The sequence below is a fragment of the Photinus pyralis genome, unplaced genomic scaffold (genome assembly GCF_008802855.1).
Source record: "Photinus pyralis isolate 1611_PpyrPB1 unplaced genomic scaffold, Ppyr1.3 Ppyr1.4_unclustered_Scaffold19, whole genome shotgun sequence".
In the NCBI taxonomy this organism is placed as follows: domain Eukaryota; kingdom Metazoa; phylum Arthropoda; class Insecta; order Coleoptera; family Lampyridae; genus Photinus; species Photinus pyralis.
In genome coordinates this window covers 37,132-59,020 of record NW_022171100.1, presented here as the reverse complement: position 1 = coordinate 59,020, position 21,889 = coordinate 37,132, and the positions used below count along the sequence as shown (strand labels likewise).

Here is a 21,889-nt window from a genome sequence, read left to right as displayed (position 1 = left end):
GCCCCCCTAGCCGAAAACTCCCGGAAGATATTGTTATGTATAAACAAAAAACGAAGAAAAAATGGCAAGATGTCGTTTCTTTTCGCATTTGACTTCAATTATCTCGTTAACTATTACTCTAAGGGAAAAAATGAAGAGAAATGAATTGGTTTAGAATTGAATTTTCTATAAGATACAATGGGTATGAAACGTTCATTTTCACATGTTATTGTTTTTTATGGAAAAATATAAAAAAGCAATCCCGAAGATGTTCAATTGGTTATTACTAAGTAAAATTCATCTGATCTTTTTGAAAATCTGTATCCACTTCTTTTGATAACAAAACAATATAACAAACCCGATCACCGTAGATTTGATATAGTTATTGCATAATTAAATAAACAAATTTACAAAACGATACTTGGTCTTTTAAACTGGGTGACTCCCAGAGCGTTCTACATTTGTTTACAGATGGTGGAATCCTAAGACAACCATTTCCAAAAATTGTCCCGATGATTCTTGCAAATTGATGCACTGTGGAATTTTGTTTAGTTAACTAACAAAATGAATAACTCCCGAAATATAACAAGGAAGGTAACTCTATAATAGGCCCTTGGTGTTCTGATTAGTAAAAATCATACATTTTGGTAAAATAGAAGCATTAAAAAGCTCGCCCTTTAAAGAATCGTTCGATGCGATCCGATTTGCAAAATCATTTTTTGTTGTGTCGAAAACAAGTCCGAAGTCAAAAGCTGATTTCTCGTGAACTCGGATTTGGACGTATCTTTTTAATGTAGGTGTTTCCGAGGGCTTTCCATTCGCCTACCATAGATTAAATTTCTTATGGTATATTGGAAATTATTCCATTTGTTAACTAAGAAAATTCATCGGATTTTGAAACAAAATTGCATAGTCCGTGGATTTGCAAGAATCAACGGCACAATTGTTGAAAAAGGTTGTTTTAGGGTTCACTAACTGTAAAAAAATTGAGAACGCTCTGGGAGTCGTCCTTTTGGACCTGCAAAATACACTTTATCGGGAATATTTCTAATAGTGTTTTTGCACTTTTGTACAAGACAATACCTATAAAATGGTTTTTTAGTTTTTTCCATGGTCTGAATAGCTATTACAACTGAAAATCTGTTTAAATAAATCAACACTAAAAGCACAGATCTACACATACACATACATCGATCTGAGACAATTTTTTTTTCGGGGCTCAAAAAAAGGCAGTGTATTACCTTCCTTTTTTACCAAAAATCGACTACACCAAAATTTCTCGGGAAAAAACTTTTTCTTATTCATTTTGGTGCGTAGAATCCAAATCAATTCGTACTTTTTCGATCAGACTTCTCAATCAAAGGTTATAGACTAGAAACCAATTTCGAAAGAAAATTCAAAGGGCCGTAGCTTTTGAACTAGTAGCCCAATCTTGGAACTGCATATCACTGTAATAATACGAATATTAAGGAATTCGAATTGTGCAAACTTTAGCGCTTTAATTTTGTTTCAGCAACATCTAACGCATAAATCCATAAGCGTCACATTACAGTTTTAAACGATACATGTTTATACTGCTCCACAATAGAGGGCGCCTTCAAGTATACCTAAATTTGTTTCCCAAAAAATGCATAAGGTTAGCAATCTGTGTATGCTTAGATCTAAAAGCAACAAATACTGGCCTTGGCTTGTGACGTCATCCAAGGCCCGCTGAAAATGTGGCGGCGTTTAAACACATCGAATAAAGTCAACGTTTTAAATATTATTTTACAAGTTAAATTGAATTGTTCTAACAGCGATTAAAAAAATTACATGCATATTCCCTATTGAAGGAGATTTCAATGGATCATTAGTAATTTCTAATGATCTCTCGAATTTCCACGGGTAGCGAGGAATTTTGAAAGGTTTCTTTCACAAAGGGGTAAAGGGATGAAAAATTTACTGGAGGGTATCACAACTGTGTCTCCTCTGGAACTTTTTTGTGTATTTTTTTATTGTAATAATTTATAAGGGTACAACAGATCATTCTATAAAAGTGTTTTGTTAATACATTTTAACATCTATTTATATGATGAGTGACATCAGTAACAAAAAAGCAATCTCACATCCAGCAGCCCGGTATATACTTTGGAATTCAACTAATTGACCGACATATCTTGCATTACTCCAGTGGAATTTGATCTTTCACAATCTGAAACGCAATAAACAAGCTTGTGTTAACCAAAATTTATTCATCCATGCACATTTTAAATGTGAGTGATCACTGAAGAAATCGGTTGCATTGTCTTCAACTTTCAGTATTAATCTCCATGCAGCACAACGGTATGAGTAAGTTCATGCAGAAAGTTACAAAGCGTCTAGTTGGGCACATTAACAGATCAGACAGACCGAACAATAGCTACAACCTACCTGAGCGCATATGTTATAATACTGCTGATCAGAGCATGTTTCGGGTCGGTCGGGCAACTCTCTGCCTCGTCTTCGTATCTCTTGACTAACCTCCACCAAGTCTAAAATCGTGACCGGGTCCAGTTTATATCTGCTAATGAGCCCAACTAAATATTCGATGTAGTGAAGCCTATACACAACAGAGACACCAGATGAAAAAAAGGTGATACCTGCAGTAATCGTTTACGATACATTTCTCTCGGTGTACCCCACGCGTTAGGGGGTAACCTTTTCGCCGCTCGGCGTACTACAGTTTCTAAATCGTCGGCGGATAACATTGATATAGTTTCTAATTTGTGCTGTCTTATTAATAAACTAAGATACTCTAAGTAGTGCATCCTGAAAAATTCCAAACGTAAGCTTGTATTATTTAAATACGACGGCTCTTAACGGCCAACCACTATTTCTGTTTGATCGGAAGTACAAGGTGGCGCAAAAAGAACGCATGGATTTGAGTAACGTAGTACCAGTGGAGGGGAGCGGTCAGTGACCGCCGAGCGACGCCATTTTGTCCTCCATCCAGTTTTAGTAGCAATGGAGCAGTGGAACGTGCAGCATCGAGTGTTCGCTGTTGAACACTATTTCAAATCAACTGAATCTGTCATCACTGTTCAACGAAAATTTTATGGGGGCACCTGAAATTCAAAGTTTACCGTCGTAAACCTCGGTCACTCGAAGAATTGAAGGCTGCAATAAGTGAAGAAATTGCCGCTGTATCACAGGACACTTTGAACAAAGTTATGGAAAACTTTGAAGAGAGACTTGTAATGTGTATTCATGCAGGAGGACGCCATCTTTCCGATGTTATTTTTAAAAATTAGTTAAGTGTTTTATAATTTTATTATTAACACCCAACTCTCAAATTGGGTTGTTTGATGATTGTTTTGGTGTGATTAAAATTAACCAACTTATAGCCATTTAAAATCCATGCGTTCTTTTTGCGCCACCCTGTATTTGAAAATCCCCAATTTATTAAAAAAAAAAAAAAAGGTTGGTTGGTCATTCAGAACTGTCGTTTTTAAACTCCGATATTTTTTCACATCAGAGTGCGTCTGCATTTGTATTTGAATGAAATTAGAAGGGATAAATGATTAAACAAATTCGGATGTTGGAACATACCGGCCCCATGGGTAGATAGGGCCAAAATATTAATTATTCTAGAATCTTCACCATAGAGAAAGAGCACTGGCGCACCCATGGGAAAGGAAGGGTTTTGAACAGTGCAGAAACCACAGCTCGGTTTTCATGCATTTGGGGCTGAATAGTTCTATCTCAGTTCAGTTAACCGGCTGAATAAAGAAATTTGATTGGTTAAGATTTAAAAAGTTATCCAGTCAGTTGAAGATTGAAATCTAGTAACATAATTAGTTTAAGTCAATAAATTCTGAATGTCCGACCGTCCATTTGCACGATAACTTAAGAACACTTTGATATATTACTATGTAAACAACCTCGGTTTGGGACGTTGATGAGGTTTAGGTCCACCATAGACTGATCCAGGCGCTTGGGATGATGTGCGGGTGGTCTAATTATTAATCAAATGCTCATTACAACTCATGTTAATCAATTTCTGGAGATTATTTACGAATAAACACAAGAGGAATTTGTGTATCTGATGTTTTGTTTATTTATTTCATTATAAAAGTAAGAGTATTTTCTTTGAATTGTTGAGGGTAAGACAAATTTTTATCTCAATTTCTGTTGTGCTAATGCATTTGTGACAGCTCCGACTTGATTTATTAGTAGAGACCGGGTTTCATGCTTTTATGCATTACGTAAATATTGTATGCAGCTCAAAATAAAGCAATAATTTACACGAACTAACAAAAATGAATCATATTGGCGCAAAGAAAATAGTTTGGGGTTTTTGTGTAAATTGAAGATATATTAGTATTTTATTAATTTTTTGACCTACTTTTATTACAAAACAAGTTTCCAGTGGTAGGTACTAATTGCAACAATTATATTTTTATTTATAAATTATAAACAAATAATAAATCAAATAAAATAACAATTATAAGATAGAAACAGAACAAAAGAAAACAATAAAAAAAGAAAAAGAAAAAAAAAGAAAAAAGGAAAAAAATAAATGATATACAAAAAAATATGGCACCCAAGTTTGTTAAATAATAAAACGTCAGCGGTGTTCAATTCAGCATTAATTTATAATGCAAGCAAATTTTCAAGTTCAACAAATGATATGACGAATGTTGGCTGGGGAAAATGTTGAACATTTAAATGTAGAACCTCGTCTGATACCTCAACTAAAGTGCGCTCCAATTACCCGTGTCGATGCGGAAAGATGCATCTGTGTGTATAACCACGTACTAAGTAATAGGCGCACAAATTTTAAAATGGATCACTTGGAAGAATACGTAATCATTAATTGTTTTAATACAGCTTATGTTTAAATAGTTTGAATTAAAAAAGTTGCAATAATTTTTTGTGCATTAAGTATTTAATTTTTCATGTATATCTTCATGCTTTTTTGCCATATTTTTTGTGCATATACACGGTGTCCATTTTTCGAGTGCCACTATGGGGGCCACTATGGGGATCTCACTTATCTTAAGAGATAGAAAGTTGGTTAAATGGGGGCAAAGTTGCTAATTTTTGTGCTGAATAAGAAGCTGAAAAGACATTTCAAATATCTTCAATAGTTTTGAAGATATCTCAAAAAAACAAAAATTTCTGATTTTCGTTTTTATTTTTTTTTATGATAAACTAATCGTAGTAGACATTTCTAATTAACACATTATTCGGACACATTTTAATGGAGATTTCAAATATGGCATCTTGTTTTTAATAACTCTCCAGATGACGGAGAAACACGTGGCAACTTTAGTTTTTCTTATGGGCGCCATTTTGCATTTTCACATTTTTTTTCTCTTTACAACGATATATCACAATGGTGATTCAGTATCACATTTTTCCTAAAAATACAATTTTTAATTATTTGAGAAGAGTGCTTTGGAAAAAAACGTTCTTTTGTTGTGAACAAAAGGTTGACTTATTTCATGTAGTGTCATTTAGGTTTATGCTAGTTGTAATGCGAAAATGCCTTTTTCAAGTGCAGATCAAAGAGATATGATCCAAATTTACTACACTTCTCTTCTCATCGAAATGCCCACATGACTGCTGCAACATACTTGCAGCGTTATCCAGAGGGGCAACAACCTAGTTTGAGGTATTTTTCTTTGCTGCATAAAAACTTGGGCGAATATGGTTCTTTTAAAAGATGTAAACAGCAATATGGTGATAGACCCAATTAATATGAGCAGGCAATTTTGCAAGCGGTTGAGGTGAAAATCGAATTGCTACTTCGCTGACAACGCTGCAACCAGACAGATGGATCAAACTGTCAGACTTTTGTTGACAACAAAAGAACGTTTTGTTTTTCCAAAGCACTCTTCTGAAAAAATGAAAAATTGTATTTTTAGGAAAAATGTGATACTGAACCACTATGTGTGATATATCGTTGTAAAGAGAAAAAAAGACGTAATCCCAAAATGTCAAAATTCATGCCCATAAGAAAAACTAAAGTTGCCACGTGTTTCTCCGTCATCTTGAACGTAATTAAAAACAGGACGCCATATTTGAAATCTCCATTAAAGTGTCCGAATAATGTGCTAATTAGAAATGTCTACTACGATTAGTTTATCATAAAAAAAATAAAAACGAAAATCAGACATTTTTGTTTTTTTGAGATATCTTCAAAACTATTGAATTTATTTGAAATGTCTTTTCAGCTTCTTATTCAGCATGAAAATTGGCAACTTTACCCCCATTTAACCAACTTTCTATCTCTTAAGATAAGTGAGATCCCCATAGTGGTACTCGAAAAATGGACACCGTGTATATGTATGTGCATTTTTGACGTGTTTTCATGCATATAAATCCGGTCCCTATTTATTAGATATTTCGTCTATTTGATAAAGGATTAATGTAATAACTGTCTAGAGATAATGTGGCTTTCTAATCAGAAAACAACTGTTTTTTCTTAAACTACTTTAGAAACAACTGCTTTCCTCACTAAAAAGGGTGAAGAAAATGCAATTTTCCTCTCTAGTGAGGAAAGTAATAAACAATCTGTCAAACATTATTGCATACGATAGTCATTCAATTTTGTTTGTAGTTTCAGAAAAAATTATGTGTAAAACTTGTGAAAAAAGTGTTTTCTCTCTCCATTTTCTTTCTCTAATTGTACAAATAACTATTATTTATGTTTAATTTCATTTGTGGCCGTATAAAAAATTTTGCATATGTAAAATCATGCAAGTCGTGTGTTTATTCGATCCCTTTAACGATTCAGAGAGATATCTCATGCTCAAATACGATTAGTTTTATTGATCCGCGCCAAAAGTGCATTTCAAGTGTTTTCAAACTTTGTTAAGTGGCCCTTTGGAGTTTAAGGAGTTTGATCTTGACCGTTCTTTGCTTGGAATCAGGAATTTAAAGTTAGAATTGCCTTTGCGCGAGTTTATTGTTTAAATAACTTTAATTAGAATATCATTTCAAGGAAGAATGTTTTTTTTTAATATTTGATGCGCAGCGCATCTAGTGAGACAATTATATGATTATTCAGGATGTGAATAATCCAATTATACACGGAATTGACTGGTCCGGATACTTTGAATAATCAAATTTCGCGAAAATTTACCGAAAAAGGAAGTGGTGAGGTAGACGGTTTTGGGAGACAATGCAACATGGCGCGGAGTGTCTGGGAGCCCTGGGAGGTATTCCAAAGGAAAATTCAATTACCATTTCCCTACAATTGTGACTGTCACCATGAGACCGGGGATTTTGTTTCATTCGGATTTCTGGTGCTTCAAAACGTGTGCTTCCGTCAAAAAAGGGAGAGGTTATTTTTTTTACTTCAATGCAATACCATTGAATTTGAGCTATAAATTCAATGGCAATACCTCCCTTACTCACGTGCGGGCGGTAAAAGTTGTATAATTCAAGTGCTGGAAAACTTGAGACTTTTGGTTCGAAATTTGGGGCTCGATTTTTGAAATGAAGCCCAAAATTTGGCTGTTCTAAAGTCAAGGACAAAATTAATATACAGTGTGTCCCAGATCGCGTGGGATTGCATGGGTAACTTTCTTATAATTGAAGATAGAGAATTGGTTAAATGGACAATGTTTTGCAGTTTTAGATGCTTATTTAAAATTTGCTTGTGGAAGTTCAAAATGTCGAACACGTACATTCAAAAAAACTAAAATTGGTCATTTCTTTTAATGTCTTATTATCTTAGAAAGTATAAGAGATATAAAAAAAAGTTTTATATACATTTGATACGCTTCATTTAGAATTGATGTTAAAAAAAATTCAAAATGGCTGCTTTTGAGTAACATTTACCAACTTCGTAAAATTAAATAGGCGCCATATTGCATTTTTAGATTATTTGATAGATTTTTTAATTCTCTTTTCAACGAGCTATCACAGCATAAGATTGAAAATAAGATACCAGTTATATCCACGGTTTTTATATTTTAATCAAGTAGGCTGTGATGAATAAAAAAAAACAAAATCTATTCGAGGCAACAAAACAATGAAAATAATTACATCAGATGTTTAAAATACTGGCCATTATTAGTGAAACACACTTCAAGACAGTTTACTTTAGGCAACGTGTTGCCATTGATACTATAACACGTCTTTAGAACGGCTTCGCGCAGTTGTGTACGTTATTACCTATTTTTATTATAGTTGTAGCTACTTCCATTTTATTCTTTAATGTACATGGTGGCCAAATAAGAATGCGAGGTAGTGTACCTGGGAACCTGTCCATCGTAGAGGCTTGCGGTAAAAAAATCATTACTAAAACGGCCACGAGAAAAATCTAGAAAATATTTTTAAGTTTCTGAAATGACCGCTAGGGGGCGTAAATGCAATCTGGAATCTAAAAAAGTGATGTTTCTGTGAATTCCGCTATATTAACCTAACAAATAGTCCGGTCTTTGAAGACGACGATAATCTGAACCTTTTTTGTTTGACAATTTTTCCTGTATCTCTAAAAATGAAGTGGTGAGGGGTATTCAAAAGTTTCCGCAAAGAACACCCTGTATCTTCGAAACGACTGAGGCGATTTTAACAAACTCGGGTTAATTAAAAAGAGTTATTCTTCGGCTACAAATATTATAATATTTGAAGTTTTGTTAGTGTCACATATCGCCGCTTGAGGGCTTTTTTCGACATTCCGACAGAAATGGTTAATTTTCTCAAAAAAATTAAATGCGTTGGTTTGATTTTTTTTCATGAAAAAGTAGCTAAATGATGCCTAAACAAGCTCGCGAAAACCGCATCTCGATATCTTGTTCCTAACCTAAAATTTAGGCCAAAGAAAATTTTATACCCTCAAAATTTTATTTTTTTAAGCTAATTTTTCCGGAATTATTTTTATTATATAATTTGTGGCCCTAAGGTGGATTCTCAAGATATCAAGATGCTGTTTTCGCTAGTTTGTTTAGGCATCATTTAGCTACTTTTTCATGAAAAAAAAATCGAAACAATGCATTTAATTTTTTTGAGAAAATGAACCATTTCTGTCGGAATGTCGAAAAAAGCCCTCAAGCGGTGATATGTGAAACTAACAAAACTTCAAATAGTATAATAGTTGTAGCTGAAGAATAGCTCTTTTGAACTAACCCGAGTTTGTTTAAATCGGCTCAGCCGTTTCGGAGATACAGGGTGTTCTTTACGGAAACCTTTGAATACCCCCCCCCCCCACTTCATTTTTAGAGATACAGGAAAAATTTTCAAACAAAAATTGTTCAGATTATCGTCGACTTTTTTACAGCAAGCCTCTACGATGGATAGATTCTCAGATACAGTACCTCGCATTCTTAGTTGGCCACCCTGTACAATGTACACAATTCGTGAATTGTGACCTGGGCAGCCAGTGAAACATATGTTGTCTCGAAAATCCTGTAAGGAAGTTTATTGGAGAATTTGTAAATAATGCCGGTCCAATTACATAACTTCATTTCGGCAACATGTAGGTTTTCCTGTGCTGAGTAATGTTCATTATGTCGATTTGAACACTCCGCAGAGAAAAATTAGACTCATCTGCCCATATACTCTAACTCGAGCTCTAACTGGTGAAACTGCAGTTAGTTTCGATATTCTTACGGATAAACCACCTACAAAATGTGACATGGGGACAATGCCTCAATGGCATCATTGTGTAAAGTAAAGCGAAGTGTCTTGAAATGTGTTTAACTGGATATTGGCGTGACATTTTTTCGAGGGGATAGTTTGTAGTTATACCACCATTTTGTAGGTATGTAAGTACGGATAATAGGATAGTCAATAAGTGACGTCATAAAAGTCTAAAAATTTTTCTAGGCCTACTTATATAACATTTTGGAGGGAGTTGTAACGCCCAAACCCCCCTTCCATGAGTGCGCCCCTCTGATAATTATTTTCATTGTTGTGTTGCCTTGAATAGATTTGGTTTTGTTTTTTTTTAATTCATCACAGCCCACTTGATTAAAATATAAAAACCGTTGATATAACTGGTATCTTATTTTCAATCTTATAGCTCGTTGAAAACAGAATTAAAAAATCTATCAAATGATCTAAAATCCAATATGGCGCCTATTTAACTTTAGGAAGTTGGTAAATGTTCCTCAAAAGTAGCCATCTTGAATTTTTTTTAACATCAATTCTAAATGAAGCGTATCAAAGACAGTAACCCATAAGGGAATTTTAAATAAGCATCTAAAACTGCAAAACATAGTCCATTTAACCCATTCTCTATCTTTAACAATAAGAAAGTTACCCATGCAATCTCACCCGATCTGGGACACACTGTTTCATGGGTGCGCCAATTATAGAGTAAGAGATGGATGTTTTCTACTGAAAAAACCTACCGACAAAGTCCCGCTTGCCCTACACTAACTTCATTGCTACATATCGTATCCACAAGCCCTGCAGGTGTTTCCTTCTGTAACAACACCACACATTTCAAGATGGCTGTCGAGCTTTCATTTGCGACCTCTGTATCGAAGGGTATCTGATGCTCCTATAAACCAAATTAGACCCGGGTCGTCGCTCTCATTTCATCATACTTTTAGGAGTTGTTGTAATTCGTTGGGCTCTTTATCCCGAAGATAGAATAGGCAATTCCTGGGATGGTGGGCGTGAAGTCCCAGTTTCGCGCAATAATCGCTAACGCCGCACTTCGCCCCCATCATGAAAGGTTTACCACAGCCGTAGCAAAACTCGTGCTTGCACTGCGTACACGTGAAATGCATACAACCGCCCCTCGCCAGTGAGTATCGAAATTTGCATTTGGGGCAGTCAATTCCATTTTCGGCCAAATGTTTGGCTACCGCCGACGCCTGATATTCCGGGTCATTCGCGTCTTTCCATTCGGCGAACTTCTCACAGGAGATACCTTCGTGCTGTTTCTCCCACTGTCCAGGAGAAACAAATACCTAAGTTAATGCACCACCAAAAGTATACTTACGGGACGTCTACAACTAGCACAGGTTACACTACGACAGTCGGGACAAATAAGACGTTTTTGACGAGGATTCGCTATAAAACCCGACGAACACTGCAACACGAAAGAAAATCTTAAAAGCGCGCGTTGTTTATTTTGAACTCACCTGAACGCACCATTTAAAATTGGGATCCTGCATAAGAGTCCTATCTCTCAGTTTGCGTTGGAACAGCTCGTGTACATTCGAATCTAATATTCCCTTAAGCAAAATATCTAAGTTGGAAAAATACTCGGAGACCTCATCTTCGGTGACATTGTCTCCGTTTAAATCGGGCATGTTACAGAATGGACAGGCCAAATCCATCACGTTTTTATCAGTCACTTGAATTGTAAAGTAGTTTTTGGCACAGTCACGACAGCAACGGTGAGTGCACTTGAGTAACGAAACCATCTGCAATACAATTTTAGGGAACAATGCCAGTTGAATGAGAGTCCGAACCTGATTCACTGAGTACCGCCCAGTGCACAGCTCACAGTCTTGCTGCAAGTACGCAATCGCCGAATCCAACGAGTTGCACTCCCTAACAGCTTCCACCGCTTCTTCAGTGGAAAATTTCGACGTCATTAAGGAGACAGCGAGCTCGGCTTGTTGGTACGACGCCACCTGTCCTTCGGCTAGAAGTCTTCGGGCCTGTCTCTGTTTTATGGGATAATAAACAGAAATTAGACGAAGAAGTGGTTAGCGTAATCCCCGTTGGAAGTTAATGCTTACCTCCATAACTTCAAGGGCCGTTGGAGTTTTTACTTCGACATGCAAGTCACGGGTTAAAATTTCGGTATGCACTTGAGGGTCATTATTAGCCACGGGCGGTGGTTGCTCTTCCTCTTCCGATATGAGATCGGTCTCGCAGGTTTCCTCGATAAAGTGATGGGTTCGCTCTTCTTCGTAGTCATCGAAGTCCTCATTGCTCCCCGACAGTAAATCCTCAATGTTACTGTCCGAAACCGACGACTCACTATCGTTTCCCAAGGATTTAGTGTACGAGCACTGCTTGGAGCTTGTGGTCGACTCAATCGAGCTGCCTTTTGTCGCGACAAAGTTCGCTTTCCTAGTCGCAACGGTGGGATTGCTCAGTTGCCGGGTGAGCTCTTTGACTGCGTTCGCGGCGTGAGTCATTTCGGCGGCTATCGCCTCGATGCGCTGCTCGTTCGGCTTTTCGTCCTCGGACGAAGACCCGACTCGCTCCGAGTTTCTTTTTGTTCTTATCGGAATTTTGCTGTACTTACTCGAATCGTTTTTCGATATCGATCTTTGGCGAGAAATTGGAATTTTCGACGGTCGCGCCGTTATGGTCATTTGCGAATTTTGGGCCAGTTGAATTTTTGTGGAGGTTTTCGGCTGTTCCTCCCCCTTTGAAGGTTGGGTCTTTAATTGATCCGTGTCCGTTTTTGTTAACGTCTTCGACAAACCTCGACGTCTTTTCTTTCTCGTTTTCCGTCTCGGAATGATTTCCTCGTTCTCTGAGTGCTTCTGAGTATTGCGAGTCTCGTCGTTTCTCTCGAGTGTTAACTCTTCTAATGGATTCGGAATCACTTCTACTGGGGTTAGGTTTGGGGACAAATTGACTTCTAGAGATAAGCTACGAGATCCTTCCGGTTCATTTTCAGTGTGAAATTCATTGGGGGCGAGTGTCTCAAGGGAAAAATTTGGAACCTGTTCTTCGGGTGTGATTGCAATTTCAGTCTGGTTTACCGGAGGCGGATTTGTGGATGAAGTCCCACTGTCTAAAACTACTTCAACCTCTTCACTTGGAATTCCACTTTCAATCTCATCATCTACTGAATGTTGTGTTGAACTTTCCTGCACGGCTTCACTAGTGGTTACTATCAACTGTTGATCATCACTAATGATCGGGTTTGCATCGGATACAATTACGTCATCATCCCTATTTGTGCTCAGTACGATATTTAGTGTGCTAACTAAATTTTTGCTAGCCGACTCTGCGATCATTACACCTTCGTTTGTATACTCAGCGTCAATAAACTCCTCATTGCTACTCGACGACTCCGATTCCGTATCCTCCTCAAACGATTTGTTCACCACGGTAACGGGGGAATTGGAGTTATTTGAATTTTCAATAATGTGTATAACCGTGCCACTTTTTTCAACGATAATTTTATTCTCTTTCTCATTCACGGGCACCTCTACACTTTCCTGTCGCGCTTCACTTTGACTAGAATTTGTTTTATCGATTAGTTCGATATTTGCAACGGATGTTATTAGTTCATTTTCTAATTGGTGAAATTTTTGTAAGGGTGTACTTGTATTGTCACTTACATCTAATCGAGGCACACCGTTTTCTAAATCTATAGAAATTTGATTAAGTTGTACGTCCTGTTTGCCTTCCGTCGGTCCTAAATTAATAGTAATAGGTGAACTCACCGCTTTAGCATTTTCCATCACTTGTGGATGTATTTCCTTATTTTTGTCGTTACCTGTAATACATGATAAGTTGAATGTTAGATGTAGTTTGGTTTGTGTGACAAATAATGAAAACTTTATGTAATAATGTTCAAAAAATTCCAAAATTCCAGGACGCAATCGGTATTAACTGAACTACCGCGTTTCGGAATTTCAGTCCGGCTATTTAAGCGAGTATAATTAACCGTAGTGTTGCAGCAAACGTTATCAAAATAAGTCGTGGTTGGTGTCAAACGAAGCGCGCTTAATTAGAATGAATTTTGGGGCTGGTCCCGGATTTTTATGATGATCTGAAGCCGAGAAATTAATAAAGAAGTTTTAGTTTTTGGACGAGAAGAGCTCCCTTCTAGTATTTGGGGATTCCTATAAAAGGTATGAGCTTGGTTTAGAGGGGATCTTTCGATCTTTTTGGATATTGTCGTAGTGGTCAATTTTGCATTTTTACCGATTGGTCGGTATTCAAAAGAATTTTGATTTATGTTACCGAACCGCTTACTTTTAAAGGTAAGCGTTTGATATTTTCCTCGATATTTTCATTTCGTTAATTATAAGAGGGATTTGTTTTCCTTTGTTTTGTCTCTCGTTAGATAATTTGTGCTTCCGTTCCCGCTTTGGGAAATCCCTACCGTTTTCCTGTGCCGTAATTCTGATTTAGATTACTCGCCAGTGCCCGACCGCCTATGTCCTGGAATTTTCTATTTGTGGGGTGTGATTGAATCGGCAGAAACGGGGACCAAACGGGATGTCATCTTAAATTAGTGTGGTGGCAATCGAAGTGCCCACCCTGCTAATCGAGACGTTGAGAATCTTGTAAGCACAGAAGGTAATGGTGATCTGTAACTACGGTTAACTCTACACCTTCTAAGTAGTGTTGTAATTTCTCTACGGACCAAATAACTGCCCTAACTCTCGCGTTCGGTAGTGGATTTTCCCAAAGGCAACAAATAACGCGTTCACCCTGGAAAGAACTGCACCTGATCCATAAGCAGAAGCGTCTGTTTGCAGGATGAAAGGGTTATTATTAAAATCTGGCTGCAACTCGCAATTCCAACAAAACGTCTAATTTTCGCAACATTCTGAGGTGAAAGAATTTTCAAAATAGCTTTTCGAGATCTGGACGCAACCCGTCTTTGCTTACCAGGTAACCCAGATATTTTTATTGCGCTAAGCAATAGGTTGGTCTTGGTTGACCATTAAGCCGACTGTTCGAAGACGATAAAAAACCTTTTCTGACTTTATTCCGAGGAAACAATCATAATGTCGTCTAAATACACGAGTACCGAATGTTGAAAATCGGCACCTAACACATTATCAATAAGGGTTGCCATCTGACTGGCGCATTGGTTAACCCAAACAGCATTCTACAAAACCTGTACAAACCTCTACCGTGAAGGCTGTATAATCTCGGGAAGGTTCGGCACCTGCCAGTAAGCGTATTTTATATTGATCGAGCTAAGATACTTAGCATCCCGAAGTTGATCAAATATAGTCGATACATATGGTAAAGGGTAAGCGTCTTTTTTTGTTCCGCATTTCGCTGTCGGTCTTTTTTTAACTAGGCATACTGAGGACCATGGACAAGGTTCAATAATGCTGCGGCGAAACTGGGTAGTAATAGGCGTTGAACTTGTTGAGAAATGCCCCACATCTCGCCTCATCGGGCACTATTTCCATTGTTATATGACAACATCAACACAACCAGTACTGTTACTGGTGGTTTCATTAGCTACAGTACAGATTATAGTTTCAGGATGCAAGCAAGCGTTTATATTGCACCAGAATCTAACGGTCCTAAAATAGAACGGCCCAATATCGAGATTTTTAGATATGGTCGTTAATCACCATGGGCATGAGAAGTCACAAAATTCGAGAACTGCCTTCATAAGAAGAAGTCGTCGACATAATGGGAGAAGACGACTGGCGACACTTCGAGTCCCGTTTCCCTGGTGATTGAAGTTTGAAGACTCATAGAGTGGATTATTGCAATTTGAGCACGTTCTGACAGTATAGTCGCTTTTTCCGCAGCGATAACGCAACAATTTCCTCGGATGGGGACTTTACAGTATAGTTGAATTCCGCAGTTCTAATTTAATAAGCGTGTACCTGAAACCATAAAACATTTTTTTGGACCGTAAAAGTTTATTTAAAAATAGAGACCGATTAGCAAAAAAATAATGAACATGTGCGGTTTTAAGGGTTTATTCAAAACGATATGATTGTGGCGGGCTCTGTGACGTAATAAGCCCAACCAATCAGCTCCTAGAACCATTCAGATGACATAACGACTTGGCAATATTGCAGGAGAATGTCATTTGTAACTTGCGTCATCTGTCACAGGCACTTGTCACTTGTCGTTCACTTTCGTGTTAGATGCAGTTAAACATCCCTCTTAAAACGTCAAATCTGACAAACGTCAGACCCTCGCGTAAGGTTGCCGGCTCACTTCTACGTGATTGGTTGTAGGTTTGTGACGTATTTAGACTGAAGCGTTTCAAATTCGGACTAAAAACACAGCTTTTCAATAATTTATTTTGGGTTTATTTTACTCGCAAATAAAAATTGAGGACACACGGGTCTTTTTATTTTTAATGTACTTTGTAGATTAGAAATAAAAAATGAAGGCGGGATGACCCCATTATAAATATTATGACCCATTACCTGGCAATTCTAGCAAGTTAATTTGGGACTTGTTGCTAATTGTGCACCCTGCTTACGGAATTCACTAAGAGAGGTAGATAGCATGAGTAGTGGAAACAAATGCAACGTCATGAAGTTGATCAAGTATGGTCGATATAGAGGGTAAAGGGTAAGCGTCTGGGAGTATTCCTAAGATGAGGGTATGTGCTAAATTAGGTATGACTAGCATTGGTATGATGCGTATATGCCTATTAAATCAATAGGAGCGTAAAAATAAACCGCCACGCCCACTACGTTATAAAAGCGTGTAGTCGACTATACAGGGTGTTTTTTTGGGAGCTTTAGTTAAACGTTTCTGGGAAAGTAAAATAGGTAGGTTTTTGAAAATTTGTACTTAGGAGTTACTCTGAAGGCCGAATCGATGTAAAATATTTTCCGGAAACACCGGAAGTAGATAGTAACCTCGTTATTTTAAATAGCAACCCCTATTTTTTTATTGCATTTTTGGATTCTACGTGAAATTTCAGTTCTTTTGATACCCAATATCTGCCATTTATGATTTTTAAGTTGTTTTGACTTTAAGAAAAAAAATGGCGGATGCAGATGGTACCTTTTGATTACTTGAAAACGGTTGTAGTCATGGCAACCCATTTTTAGCAGTGCATAGAGAAAGAATAGGGCTTTCTCTTAGTGTACTTAAAAAAAAGTTAAGTTGCTTACACAGGGGCGGACTGGCACGGTGGGGCGGGTGGCGATTGCCACCTAGCCTGTAGATCATAATGGCCCGTTGGAAATTTATAAGTATGTGCTGTATTTAGTTTCTCGCACTATTAATGAATTACTCGTATTAACACGTTTCTCTAATTGGGGTTGATATAGGTTGTTAAAAAAATCTGTTTTAATTGAAGTGTTTTACAATGAATTTATCATTTTTTGTCGTGGTATTTTGAAAGTGCTGAAATACAATGATAGGCGACGCACCTCGTGTGGATTGTATATTTTGTTACTTGTAATTATCAGCTGCAATTTAAAAAAAAATGTATGGTATATTTATTTTCGAGAAAGGAGTACTTTAAAATGTTTTTGTGGTGCACCTCAGAGCTAACCCCCCCCTCCCCTCCCCCCTACGCAATTCCACCTGGCCCGCAGTTACCCAGTCCGCCCCTGGCTAATTGTGCACCCTACGTACGGAATTCACTAAGGGAGGTAGATAGCATGAGTAGTGGAAACAAATGCAACGTCATGAAGTTGATCAAGTATGGTCGATACATAGGGTAAAGGGTAAGCGTGTGGGAGTATTCCCTATCGGATCCTATCTATTCCTATGTGCTAAATCAGCATTGGTATGATGCGTATATGACCTATTAAATAAATAGGAGCGTAAAAATAAACCGACACACCCACTACTTTATAAAAGCGTGTAGTCGACTATACAGGGTGTTTTTTTGGGAGCTGTAGTTAAACGTTTCTGAGAAAGTAAAATAGGTAGGTTTTTAAAAATTTGTACTTAGGAGTTACTCTGAAGAGCGAATCGATCTAAAACATTTTCAAAATGGCCGCCCTTCCGGAAACACCGGAAGTAGATAGTAACTTCGTTGTTTTAAATAGCAACCCCTATTTTTTATTGCATTTTTGGATTCAACGTGAAATTTCAGTTGTTTTGATACCAACATGTCGATATCTGCCATTTGTGGTTTTTAAGTTATTTTGACTTTAAGAAAAAAAATGGCGGATGCAGATGGTACCTTGATAATTGATTACTTGAAAACGGTTGTAGTCATGGCAACCTATTTTTAGCAGTGCATAGAGAATGAATAGGGCTTTCTTTCAGTGCACTTTAAAAAAAGTTAAGTTGCGTACGATCCCTATGGAGATCCAAATTTATGAAACTTTAAAGACTAAAAACTCAGTTTTTTAAAAATGGAATGACCATTTTATTACTATTGGATGAGATAGAGAATCGAAATGGGCATATTTTGACAATACATGTTCCTATAGCTATCTTTAACAGTTTCTGACTTATTCCCATTTTATTGAATTGACACTATTTTTTTCGGATTTTCTTTTTAGTAGTCGGCCATGATTCTATAACAATTGAATTTTAAACAAATCTAGTGACACTAATCCGTCACCTACTGTTATAGGTTAACATAAGTTCTTCAAAAATCGAAAAATGACTCGCAGTGGTTTCACCTATTTTGGACTTGTTATTTTTGGTGAAATGGACAGAATCGCGGCACGTGCTTGCCGTACATTCATTCGAACACTGTAACGAAATTGTATGAATTTTGGAAATGTTGTACCCCCAAATGCACTACAAACCGTTGAAGCACAAGTGATACAAAGCTCTACAAGAGAATATTTAGAAAATGAATTGAATTGCAAATGCAAGATTAACAAAATAAATTCAATGCAAAATATAAAAAACTTCGTTGAAACATTTTTGGTATGGAATTGTTGCTAGAACAGATTACCTCTCTTAATTTCCAGACTTACAAATACGTTGTTTGAGAAATTCAGTTGAACGACTCTGTCTAGATTTTTCAAAAATTTTCCGTCCTATATCCTTAACAAGTTAGTTATTTATTAATGAATTATTTAGACTAGAATCAATGATACTAAAGAATCCATTCCTTGATTTGTTTAAAATTCGATTGTTATAAAATCATGGCCAACTACTAAAAAGAAAATGCGAAAAAGATGGCATCAATTCCGAGATCAATTCAATGAAATGGAAATAAATCAGAAACTGTTAAAGATTCTCTATCTCATGCAATAGTAAGAACATGGTCATTCCACTTTGAAAAACTGAGTTTTTAGTCTTTGTAGTTCCTTAAATTTGGATCTCCATAGGTGTAAGCAACTTAACTTTTTTTTAAGTACACTAAGAGAAAGCCCTATTCATTCTCTATGCACTGCTAAAAACATGTTGCCATGACTACAACCGTTTTCAAGTAATCAATTATCAAGGTACCATCTGCATCCGCCATTTTTTTTCTTAAAGTCAAAATAACTTAAAAACCACAAATGGCAGATATCGACATGTTGGTATCAAAACCTGAAATTTCACGTAGAATCCAAAAATGCAATAAAAAATAGGTGTTGCCATTTAAAATAACGAAGTTACCATATACCTCCGGTGTTTCAGGAAGTGCGGCCATTTTGAAAATATTTTACATCAATTCGGCCTTCAGAGCTCCTAAGTACAAATTTTCAAAAACCTACCTATTTTACTTTCCCAGAAATATTTACCTAAAGCTCCCAAAAAAACACCCTGTATTAAAGTCATTATTAATAAACAATGCCCATTGCAGTAAAGGCATTAAAAAAACTCTTTTAATAGCAGATGTTATTACTAATATTACTATAAGCAAATTTCGTACCTTCCCCCCGTATATGTTGCAAGGTGGCCCCCTCATTACCAGCTTCATTCTCTGTACCAACCGGCGGTCCCCAAATTCGCATTAAGAACGGTTTTATTTGAGTTTTGCTCAATTCAGAAAAAGCCTCCTCCACGTTGCCATGGTGTGCCGTTAATACTGTCACAATGTCCTCACGACTAAAATCTCCTCTGGAAGCCAACTCGGTATACTAAAACAAAAGGGAGATACACAAATTGGTACATTTAAAGTTATTAAATAATTACCTTCCTTTGCCTTTGCTCGACGCACTCGGTGACAGCAGGCCACACACTCCCCTTATGCAAACAAAGGGCGTCTCGGGCTTCAACTTCAGAAACCGTACCGACAACGTTCATCGGACCTTCGCGACCTAATTGCGTCGACAGGGTTTGAACGCTCGCTATCTTTGCGTGCCAATTTTGGCAAAGCCAGTCGACTGGATTTTGTTCACCGCAATGCAGTAGAGCGGCCTGAAGCTCGTCGGCTGTGTACTTGTAGTGTTCGGCTTCCTATGTTTCCAATGTTAATCAAAGCAAAAAATGGGATTGTTCGCTTACTCTCAGTAGTTTCACCAGCTCGAACCCTTGTCTTTGTAGGTTGTCGTGATTAAAATCCATGCGATTGTGATACTCATTCTATAAAAGATTTTAGTTTAGATCCTTCCAAAGAGTGCAACGGATGATGTTTGTTAATGGTATGTGATGAGAAACCAAAGCCTTACATAGTATGTAAAATAAAAAATAAAAAATGAAGATGATGGAACAAGAATTATAGTCAAACCCTATAATCCTTGTGTCGAAGGTCACTGTAACTTGCTCTTCGGTTGATGTCGGGTTTGTGGTAATCCAAGTGGTAGGGCTTTTCCTTTGTAAAACCTCGGTCAAAGTGGGTGGTGTAATCGAAACGACCTGGTGTTAGTACCCTCGGTGGAGTACCCGGCAGGCTCTGGAACTGACTTCAAAGCGAGTGTCTCACCAACAACAAGACGAGTACCTGAGAATCGCTCGAGAACGACTGTCGACCTAACGACTCGGTTGAACCCCAGTCGTGATTCCCACCGGCGTGCAAAGAATGAGATCGCACAAACTCCTGCCTTCTGCTGTTTCGGCTGCAAGATCGTGCTCTAACTTTTGATGAGCGTGACGAAGCTCGCCTCGCTTCGGGTAGTGGTAGTACGTCGTACGTCTACAAAGCAAAACTATAAAATAACGTTCCACAGCAAACAACCTACTTGAGTAGAAATTGTTTGTGGTGGAGGTGAAGTTCCTGTGGACATAGTAGTTAATAGCGCAACTTCTGGTTTAATCGGCTCAATTTCTCTAGGAGGAGAAGGCCCGGTGGCAGTAGACACTTTTTGATTATTAATCACAGTTTCGCGTTCACTTTCGACTTTATCACTTTGTGAGTTAACAGTTAAATTAGCTCCAAACTGTTCCGTTTCACTTCCTGTAACAACAGGACTTTGTTATTTTGTTATTCGCACACCAATAACACACACAAATTTTTAGTAAATTTTAAGACACTATTAACTGAACAAAAGCATTCGGTTATTTCGTTCCCGGCCAAAATGATATCTTTTTATTAAGCCTACCTTTTTTTCTGTCTATCGTTTCGATCATGTCGATATCCTCGAGTTTATCAACCAAACTCACTTGTTTGCTAAATTTGTTCAAGACCGACTCGGTTTCGCTACAATCTTTCATTTGGTCGTCGCATGATCTGGTACGCTGAAGCGTCTTCACTTCCGTCTCCTCTTCCTCTACAATGATTGGCTTCCTTCTGCCTTTGGGGCTACTTTGTATAATTTTAATGTCGGCAGAGGTGGGCGTTTTGCAACAGATCGAACAAACGCGCGTACCTGCATCGTTAACGTAAGTGCAGTGCTCACATTCCCATCTATCGACTGGTATTTCGACAATATCAGGCTCTGAAAAATCCTCCACGCGGATCGGGTCCTCTTCGTCCTCTTCCATTGGTGTTGTATCTTTTCGGCTGTCAACCGGAAACTCCTCGGAGCTGGATGTTTCGCGAACGCTACGCCTCCCCCTGGGTGGTAGAGAAACGCGGTCTCCTCTCTCGACGGGCGCTCTTCGTCTTACCTCGCGCGGTATCGAATTGGTATCCCTGGGCGGCCTTCCTCGTGACTTCCTGTCGCTACGAATTGATCTTCTCTCGTCGAAGTCATCGTCCGTATCTTCGTCTTCGTCTCGATATTTGCGCCTGTTGTACGACTTGCGAGATTTAACACTGTGAGGGGGGGAATCCGCTCTGGGCACCGGAGGCGGCATCATGGCTACGGGGTACGGATACATTCCCGCTGGCGGATGACCATGCCAGGGACCCATCCACATCGGGTAACCGCCCGGAGGCATATTCAAGCTGAGGTTGCTGCCCGAACAGGATGAGTCGCACATGTTCCCCCACTGATCCATCCAGGCTCCTTGCATGCACGATGGGCAATTCAAATGTGCCATAGATTGAGCCTATAAT

At 37.9% G+C, this 21,889-nt stretch overlaps 1 protein-coding gene and 1 long non-coding RNA gene across 6 annotated transcripts in view; both read right to left on the bottom strand.

Moving 5' to 3' along the window:
• Positions 1-1,954: 1,954 nt before the first annotated feature.
• The window catches only part of LOC116181749, a 38,843-nt gene continuing 18,908 nt past the window's right edge, over positions 1,955-21,889 (bottom strand). For 2 of the 5 annotated variants that reach the window (XM_031502169.1, XM_031502171.1), the window contains exons 8-22: positions 20,991-21,882; positions 20,631-20,845; positions 20,393-20,584; positions 20,180-20,344; positions 19,957-20,034; positions 19,645-19,908; positions 19,382-19,589; positions 11,652-13,375; positions 11,379-11,576; positions 11,046-11,330; positions 10,904-10,993; positions 10,503-10,850; positions 10,305-10,456; positions 2,389-2,557; positions 1,955-2,170 (exon numbers count right to left, since the gene is read on the bottom strand). In XM_031502169.1, coding sequence (XP_031358029.1) covers positions 2,141-2,170; positions 2,389-2,557; positions 10,305-10,456; positions 10,503-10,850; positions 10,904-10,993; positions 11,046-11,330; positions 11,379-11,576; positions 11,652-13,375; positions 19,382-19,589; positions 19,645-19,908; positions 19,957-20,034; positions 20,180-20,344; positions 20,393-20,584; positions 20,631-20,845; positions 20,991-21,882 — 5,010 coding nt within the window. In that variant the 3' untranslated portion in view covers positions 1,955-2,140. Of the gene's footprint in view, positions 2,171-2,388; positions 2,558-2,597; positions 2,767-10,304; positions 10,457-10,502; positions 10,851-10,903; positions 11,013-11,045; positions 11,331-11,378; positions 11,577-11,651; positions 13,376-19,381; positions 19,590-19,644; positions 19,909-19,956; positions 20,035-20,179; positions 20,345-20,392; positions 20,585-20,630; positions 20,846-20,990; positions 21,883-21,889 lie in introns of those variants that run through there. The other 3 variants (XM_031502170.1, XR_004147325.1, XR_004147326.1) reach the window with 3 other exon arrangements.
• On the bottom strand, positions 13,845-14,462 carry LOC116181751. Its single transcript, XR_004147327.1, has 2 exons — positions 14,252-14,462; positions 13,845-14,195 (listed from the first exon to the last, which is right to left on the bottom strand). It is a non-coding gene; the product is annotated as an uncharacterized LOC116181751 (long non-coding RNA).